General features: G+C 40.6%; 2 protein-coding genes across 2 annotated transcripts; both read left to right on the top strand.

Annotated features, from left to right (window-relative positions):
* The first annotated feature begins 758 nt into the window (after positions 1 to 758).
* On the top strand, positions 759 to 1,569 carry LOC127368791 (gamma-crystallin M2-like). Its single transcript, XM_051409960.1, has one exon. The coding sequence runs from the start codon at positions 846 to 848 to the stop codon at positions 1,398 to 1,400; it is 555 nt and encodes a 184-aa protein (XP_051265920.1). The 5' UTR covers positions 759 to 845; the 3' UTR covers positions 1,401 to 1,569.
* A 4,622-nt stretch (positions 1,570 to 6,191) lies between these two features.
* On the top strand, positions 6,192 to 7,003 carry LOC127368790 (gamma-crystallin M2-like). Its single transcript, XM_051409959.1, has one exon. The coding sequence runs from the start codon at positions 6,278 to 6,280 to the stop codon at positions 6,830 to 6,832; it is 555 nt and encodes a 184-aa protein (XP_051265919.1). The 5' UTR covers positions 6,192 to 6,277; the 3' UTR covers positions 6,833 to 7,003.
* Positions 7,004 to 9,215: the final 2,212 nt, after the last annotated feature.

Raw genomic sequence — 9,215 nt, 5'->3', positions numbered from 1 at the left:
GACCAGCATATCCAGTTTTTTGTTGATGCTTGCCAGCACACTAACCTCAACTTCGGTGGTGTGCAGATCATCTGTGTCCGTTGCAGAGTCTCTCTTTCTTCTCTTGGAATCTGGTTTGAGTACATCGGTATTATCCATGGTTGGATGAAGGTGGTGATAGTAGTCGTCAATAAAGGCATTCAAGTCCGTTAAATCCTCCAGAGTGCAGTTGAATTGTGGTTCGTATAGAGTATATGGTAGTCGATATAATGTTAATCTGTTTTAGACCGGGGAAAAAGTTTTAATCACAAAGTAGTGACTATTAAGGTTATAGGTAGGCTGAATATGATTTTAGTGACTACAGTAATATATCTAATAACTTATTATAAACAATATTCAGAATAATATACAATAGAATATAAAGTTTCTTAAAATATTCAAATGTTTTTGCATAATGAACCTTCACTGACCATATTAATGGATGATCTAGCAAAATGCTAAGAATGAGACAACTAAACAAAACAAAATTCCAAAGCTAAGGATGATCTGTGAACTACAGTGATGTAACAAAGGTGCTGTTGTTCTTTGTTAACCCTTTGAAAAAGGTTTTGTCTGTGAGTATTTGAAGTAAAACCGCCTCTCTAAGGTCTTTTGGGAGAACAGCCATAAATGTGGACAACCCTCAGTGCTCTATGGGCTTCTATGCTATGTTGCTGGGTCAGGCTGTTTTCACAAAGGGGCCCTCTGCTTGTCAGGTATAAAAAGGAAGGTTTCCAACAGGTAGACAAGCAGTTCAGCTCCAAGAGCAGTACCAACAGCACCAGCAGCAGCAACAGCGCCGCCTCCAGCGACAACACCTAGCAAACATGACTTCCAGCGGCATGAACATGATGAGCAAGATCATCTTCTACGAGGACAGGAACTTCCAGGGCCGCTCTTACGAGTGTATGAGCGACTGCGCCGACATGTCCTCCTACATGAACCGTTGCCACTCCTGCAGGGTGGAGAGGGGCTGCTTCATGGTCTACGACCGCACCAACTACATGGGAAACCAGTACTTCATGAGGAGGGGCGAGTACGCCGACTACATGAGCATGATGGGCATGAGCGACTGCATCAGGTCCTGCCGCATGATCCCCATGTACAGAGGCTCCTACAGGATGAGGATCTATGAGAGAGAGAGCTTCCAGGGCCAGATGCACGAGATGAATGAGGACTGTGACAACATCATGAGCCGCTACAGCATGTCCAACTTCATGTCCTGCAACGTGATGGACGGCCACTGGCTGATGTATGAGCAGCCCAACTACAGGGGAAGGATGTGGTACATGAGGCCTGGCGAGTACAGGAGCTTCATGAACATGGGCGGGAGCAACATGAGGTTCATGAGCATGAGGCGCATCATGGATTCCTGCTACTAGAAGATGACTCCTGATGGTGCAGCAATTAGTTTCTACACATATTTGAGACAATTAGTGACTAAGCTACTTATCTGCAGCAATATACACTGAGTGTTGACTGCAGTAGATGGATGAAAGATTGAAGAAAAAAAAAAAAAAAGAAACTAATAAAGTCTGCTTTATAAAAAATAATGTTGGAGTTGATTCCTTTCTTTGTATTTTCTTTCCCCTTCCTACAATTTCTAAAAAGGTACTTTTTTCTTCTACTTACTTTCCAATAGCCTGTGACCCACTGATGTAGGCAAATTAAAATAAGTTACTCATATAGATTATTTATCTAGGGCTGGGTAACGAAATCTGACACCTTAATGGTACCAACCAATATTCTTCTATATATGTAGGTAATCTTGTTAGCGTAGGGAGACCCCCCCAAAACAGCTTCTAAAAGTGGATTGATTTTACCCGTTTACAGGTATAAAATAATGTTGGAGTTGACTCTAATTTGTTCTTCTTCCTTTGACGACTTTTAAAAAGGTACCTTGTCATCCTTCCTCCTTACTTTCCAATAGCCTGTGACCCACTGATGTAGGCAAATTAAAGGAATTTTCTCATATAGATTATTTGTCTAGGGCTGGGTATCAAAAACAGACACCTTAATGGTAACAACAAATATGCCTCAAAATTTACGTAGGTACTTTAGTGAGCATAGGGATACCCCCCAAATAACAGCTTTGAATGTGAATTCTACTGTTATAAAAAAAACGTGTCAGTTCGCAACACAACACAGAGTGGGAATAGCTTAACAGAAAGAGATGGTATTGGAGAAATAGGTAGGCTGTTTCTTTTTTCTCTCCTGTACTTCATTTTCTACATTACGGCAGGGCTGGGCTCTTCCATGTGGGCAGCAGAGGAGGGGCCACGGTGGATAGAACAGGAGGGTCTTTAGTGTGGTTAGGTTTTACTCGAATCATAATGCAACAGAATCTGCCAATAAGTAGACGTCAGTTAAACTAACAATTATGTTTTATTGATGCACAACACTGGTTAATTGCGTCATGCTGCCACCCACCACTAGCCGGGGATACAGCCCCAGCAGGTGGCAGCCCCCCTGTCCCTCCCCTGATGCCACCGCTTGTTATAAATCATCTTTGTCCCACTTTAGAAGTTATAGTCATAACATTTGGTTTCTGCAGTCCGCTTTGGGATAGCTGTTCTAACCTCACACAACAAATCTGTTCATAGGGGAAAGAGAATGGTGGTAGGATAAACTGGTAAATAAAATCCCCAGTGTGGTAAGTTAGGATGACGTATCGTGAGCTTACCTGCTCCCTGAAAGCTGTAACATCATCCTCTGTAACTTCACATCATTGCCGTCATCTACGTTTTGTTGTTCACATCACAAATTTAATTCCAGCAATCAGCACAAAAAATTTAAAATTAAAACTGGAAAGGCACCATGTATCAGGTTATCCCACAACAACGAATCAGCCATGAGAGTGATCTCTCTCTTCGTCTAATAACATAAACAGTCCCCTTATTTTCTTCTTATCATTAACAGCACTGTCTAGCACAAAGATATTTTTCGTATATTGCCCATTTCAGTAGTATCCCAACACGTTTATCTACAAGAACATCCCTAATTAATCAAGGGCAGGAAATTATTTACACAACCATATGGAGCTTTTTAGGCTAAAAGTAGCCTAAATTGCTTTGAATGGGCTAAAAACAAAAACTAATTATGTGAAACAGTTCAGCATGGACCAAATATGGACATGTCAGAAATGGAATATAATATTCATAGGTATGTTTTCATTAGTGTATAACTACCTGAAAATATTGTTTTTGTATTGTTATTGAATTGTTATAGTTTTGTTACCTTAGAATGAGCCGTTTTTATCTACAGAGGGAGCTGGTCCTCTTCTACAGAGTCCACCATGTTTAACCGCAATTGTTTCTTGCTCTAGACAGGGCCTTTCACATTTTTTGTGGCCACCATAGGTTCTCCTACACGCTTGGAAGGCGAGTGGTATTAAGGTGGTTGCAGTCCGTTTTTTTTTTTTTTTACCATCACATGCCACTAAATCCTTCACACTGGTTCTTGAATGCCTGCCACTGGGTCAAATTTGGCCTGATTCTCCTTGAAATTAATTAAACGAAATGGTGAAAACACTACTGCTGTTGTACACAGGAGCTGTCAGAATCAACACAAAATGAAAGTTCCTTGCTTTAAGTACTTTTTTTTCACAACTGTTTTAACAAATGTTGTACTATCTTCAAGTCGCATCCATTTTATAGCAAAACCAAACACGAATAAAGTCCTGATAAACTGTGTGAGAATGAAACAAGAGAAAGGTGTTAAATTAGCACCTGCTGGTGTGTCTGCGGAGGCAGGAGAGCAGAACTCCAGAGAGGAGACACTCTACATTCAGGTAACACTCTGGAAAAGGTACGCTCAATGTGTACACTCAGTGGTGTGAGAGGCGTCTCAAACAGCAAGCAGTTATAGATCAGTACAAACAATGCACAACAATGCAACAATACCTCTATATTGTAAATCACTGATTTAATGCACCACCAGCGAGCACGCTTAGTCACCCAAATAAAACACACCCACGATGTGTGACCAACAGGTGCATGCAGCATCTGGCTAACATGCTAAATGCTAAAATGCTCATGGTGGATCCTCCAGCAGTTATTTCTGCCTTCACTAAGGAATGGACGGGAAGGAAGGGATGACAAGCAACAAGGATAGCAGGTTTGAACCAAACCTGTGCCAACATAACAAGAACCCAGTCTTAGTACATGGGGCACACCCTCCACCAGGCAAGCCAGCAGGGTTCCCCAGCTTCAAACATTTCAAACAATAACCACCACTGAACAGTATTCCAATGTCTGTTTTGAAAATCAAACATCATTTATGGTGAAAAATCACAGGAAAAGTCTGACATATACCTAGAATATCCTTCGAAGATTTCGCGAACTCCATCAGCCCTACTGCTGACCTGCTGCATCTGCTACACAGGCTGTGTAGACAAGATGTTAATGCATTAGGAGATTTATGCTTTCTCCCCCTCATCCTCACCCCCCTGCTGAACGAGTGATCTGACCAACAAGTAGCAGACTAGTGACCAAGACACGTTTCTTGCCACATTCAAACACTATTAACTAACAGTGAAAGGGGTTCTCAGGTGTAACAACACATTATGTAGTAATTCTACAAAATGTAATTCATTTTCATTTCACTATGTAATAACATCGCATTTTGTAACAATCTAATAAATTACTACATATTCTGGTGGCTATTTCAAAACTTTTTTTTAATGAACTGCATTTTGACTGAACTGAAGCTTTTTGGTGGTCTTTTTGGGGAGCCCTGTCAAAAGACCACTGCAGTAGTCGACTGAGTTCCCTGAGTTTGGTTGTGTTCGTAGGAGAAGATAACAAGCTGATCTTGTTACTGCTTTTATGTGGCTATTTAGACTAAGATCAGTGTCAACTATAACCCCAAGAGGGCCACCACAGCTTATAAGAGTCTAACTGAATATTTGTTTATTACAGTTTATTATAGGTTAAAAAAAAAACATGTACATATAAAGACATCCATTTTGGTTAGTTATTACATAATGCACCATATTATTACATTTCCATCATAAAAAAGTGCTACTCTTGCATTTTGTAATAACCACCACAATATGGATTCATTTCTTACAAAATGCGAGGAAATGTATTACATATTGGGTTTATCCTGATTATCACAAAACGCCGCAGATTGCCACAAAATGCGGTTGTTATTACACAATAAAGTAAACATTTGTTACATTTTGTCAAGTTATTACATAATGGGGTATTATTACATAATGTGTTGTTACATCAGGGTTCCATTGGGTCCCCAGAAGAATACAATATGATATTTAAAATCATTATTTTTTCAATGACTAGAAGTAAGCCCAAGGAGAGGATATAAAAAAATGACTTCTGTTCATAGGTTTCACACTGTTCACTGTTTATCTGCAGTATAGATAGCTATGGAATAACTAAATATTATCAAAAAGGGATCCCTGAGACTACAATACTGTGTATACATTTGTGGGGTTCTTGACACTAAACCAAATTTGCCCTAGCACTTAAAAATAATTCCTTTACTAAACACTGTGACAATTCAAAGTAATTAAAATTATTCTAATGTAATGAAATTATATATAGTGCTGTCACTACGTAATTAAATTACATGTGGAAACTGATTAATAGAAAGCTCCAACAAATGAATGTTATTTTTTTAACTTCAGGGACATAGCTGAGTAGGCTACAGGCTGAATATTATTTTAGTGACTACACTAAAATGATAGATAGATATCCATAGATACATAGATCAATAGATTGATCAATACATATATAGAAAATGTATTGCCCTCTGTTATAGAAATCTTATGGAACATCAATCAAAAGAGCACAAAAACATGAATCATCTATCTGTATCTAATCTATAACAGACCTTCACTGACCATATTAATGGATGATCTAGCACAATGCTAAGAATGAGACAACTAAACAAAACAAAATTCCAAAGCTAAGGATGATCTGTGAACTACAGTGATGTAACAAAGGTGCTGTTGTTCTTTGTTAACCCTTTGAAAAAGGTTTTGTCTGTGAGTATTTGAAGTAAAACCGCCTCTCTAAGGTCTTTTGGGAGAACAGCCATAAATGTGGACAACCCTCAGTGCTCTATGGGCTTCTATGCTATGTTGCTGGGTCAGGCTGTTTTCACAAAGGGGCCCTCTGCTTGTCAGGTATAAAAAGGAAGGTTTCCAACAGGTAGACAAGCAGTTCAGCTCCAAGAGCAGTACCAACAGCACCAGCAGCAGCAACAGCGCCGCCTCCAGCGACAACACCTAGCAAACATGACTTCCAGCGGCATGAACATGATGAGCAAGATCATCTTCTACGAGGACAGGAACTTCCAGGGCCGCTCTTACGAGTGTATGAGCGACTGCGCCGACATGTCCTCCTACATGAACCGTTGCCACTCCTGCAGGGTGGAGAGGGGCTGCTTCATGGTCTACGACCGCACCAACTACATGGGAAACCAGTACTTCATGAGGAGGGGCGAGTACGCCGACTACATGAGCATGATGGGCATGAGCGACTGCATCAGGTCCTGCCGCATGATCCCCATGTACAGAGGCTCCTACAGGATGAGGATCTACGAGAGAGAGAGCTTCCAGGGCCAGATGCACGAGATGATGGAGGACTGTGACAACATCATGAGCCGCTACAGCATGTCCAACTTCATGTCCTGCAACGTGATGGACGGCCACTGGCTGATGTATGAGCAGCCCAACTACAGGGGAAGGATGTGGTACATGAGGCCTGGCGAGTACAGGAGCTTCATGAACATGGGCGGGAGCAACATGAGGTTCATGAGCATGAGGCGCATCATGGATTCCTGCTACTAGAAGATGACTCCTGATGGTGCAGCAATTAGTTTCTACACATATTTGAGACAATTAGTGACTAAGCTACTTATCTGCAGCAATATACACTGAGTGTTGACTGCAGTAGATGGATGAAAGATTGAAAAAAAAAAAACCAAGAGAAACTAATAAAGTCTGCTTTATAAAAAATGATGTTGGAGTTGATTCCTTTCTTTGTATTTTCTTTCCCCTTCCTACAATTTCTAAAAAGGTACTTTTTCTTCGACTTACTTTCCAATATCCTGTGTAGGCAAATTAAAATAAATTACTCATATAGATTATTTATCTAGGGCTGGGTAACGAAATCTGACACCTTAATGGTACCAACCAATATTCTTCTATATATGTAGGTAATCTTGTTAGCGTAGGGAGACCCCCTCAAAACAGCTTCTGAATGTGGATTGATTTTACCTGTTTACCTATATTTTAAGGTTAGTTCTGATGATACCTGGGGCTGAGATTATCTTAACAGAAAGACGTTTGCCTGGGTCCAGAGTCAGACCTTAGAATTTGCCCATTCCATCGAGTTGACTGATTCTCTATAGCAAGTGGATAATTCTGTCTGATATCAAGCTAGAAAGACTTTGGTTTTTGTGTAATTGTTTCTGATAAATGCAGTGTTGCCTCTTTCTTTTCTATCCCTGTACTCTGCTCTCTGCCTGTACATTAGAGCAGGGCACATCCCCAGTCCCCCCCTAGCGGGTAGCAGAGAGACCACAGTGGACAGAACAGAAGGGTCTAAAGTGTGGTTAGGTTTTACCTAAGTCAAAGACAATGCTCATTCAAACATCACAAGCAAGTGATCAAACATCTGCAGGAATGTGAAGTCTTTAAATGTTCTCCTCGCAGTCAACTACCAGCCCCATCTTAATCCAGAGCCGGTAGGTTTTAAACAGCGATACAGGGCTTGTTAGCTTTTGTTTTTACGCCGGACCAATAAGAAGCATTGATTAGAGTAGCTATATGGATAATAGATTTAAAAAGTTGTTTTTAAAAAATATTGAAAAGAGGTACTGTATTGTTAGGAACAGGTAGTGTGGGACCATTCCCAACCCTCAGTTCATACAAATCGTAACACTAACCCAAACAGATAGGTTCTTTACATACAAGCTGACACAAGAGGTCCTAATGGATCTGAGTAGCGGTTTTGATCCGAACTTAATGCCTGCCACTCTCCCTTAACAAAACTATCAATTAATCAATCAGCCACGCGGTCTAGTCCAGTCTGTTTGACTTTGAGAAGTGAAGAGCTCTTCAACTGTCTCATAGTGCCAAGTGCCAGCATAAAAGGCTAGATATATCAGACTGACTGTTTAAAATAACTCACATGAACCACAAACACTTTTTAAAATGATTAATTCCTCACACCACTGGGAAGGAGATTCCCCAATTATATTCAATTCAACAGATCACACTGGAAAGTTTACAGACAATGAAGCTCTCTGAATAAATCCTTATAAAGTCCCTGTGCATGTAGGAAAATCAGGCTCCTATGTTGCAGGTCAAGGTGTGTCTGCTTTTTCTGACCTTGTAACAGCTCACATCCCTCCCTGTCAGGACTAATTAGATCTGAACAAATAATAGGCATTAGTCATACAGCCTCATACAGGTTAGGAGCTGAGATACAATAAAGGCAGTGGTTCCTCTGGGGTACTGCCCACTACCTCATAGCAGCACTATAATGCTAACCTACATATCAATAGCTATCACCAAGAGGTTTTAAGTCTAATAGCCCATGTCCATGTTCCATTAACCAACTGACTGCATGGTAGGATGCTATTCACAAAAAGCTTAAGACCTTAAAGTTGTAAAACAAAACATCCATTAGCAGTGGTGGTTGATGATAAAAAAGGTGCAAAATACCAAGCCTTGGGAGAACCAATAGAATTAAGAGGCATCTGCCATCATCATCCTTTTTGACTTGATTCACAGAGCCAGACAGTCAGTTGGACACTGGGCACTGTTTGGCCATGTGTGTCCTTTGGTCATGTAGTTTTTGCATTTTGACACTGTTCTAGTCAGCCTTTATCAGTTGCTGAGTCAATATTTTGACCCTGCAGAGCTTTTTGGCTTCTTTTAGCTCATTGTTTTGTTTTGTTTTGTTTTCCAGCCAGTCAACTGAGAGTTTGGTTCACTCTCAGAGCTCAAACCATATTTCCAGCTAGAACAGGTAGCTGTTTTCAGCATAAACCTCTGATAAACCCACTGTACACCTGTCCAGACACAGTTAGCAACTAGCTGGTGGACATAGTGGAGCATTTAGCAGCTAAAAAGACAGATATTTTTCTCAGGACTTTGTGAACAGTAAGAGAGCTAAAGGGAGAGTGAATATTGGACTTACAGAAGCGGGGGAAGGGAGGGACCT

Source organism: Dicentrarchus labrax, unplaced genomic scaffold (genome assembly GCF_905237075.1).
Source record: "Dicentrarchus labrax unplaced genomic scaffold, dlabrax2021, whole genome shotgun sequence".
Classification (NCBI taxonomy): domain Eukaryota; kingdom Metazoa; phylum Chordata; class Actinopteri; family Moronidae; genus Dicentrarchus; species Dicentrarchus labrax.
Note: the sequence above shows the minus strand (reverse complement) of the source record. Positions and strands in the feature narration are given on the sequence as shown.

Excerpts from the sequence above, each read along its gene's own strand:
- LOC127368790 (XM_051409959.1), top strand. The coding sequence starts at position 6,278 with ATGACTTCCAGCGGCATGAACATGATGAGCAAGATCATCTTCTACGAG.
- LOC127368791 (XM_051409960.1), top strand. The coding sequence starts at position 846 with ATGACTTCCAGCGGCATGAACATGATGAGCAAGATCATCTTCTACGAG.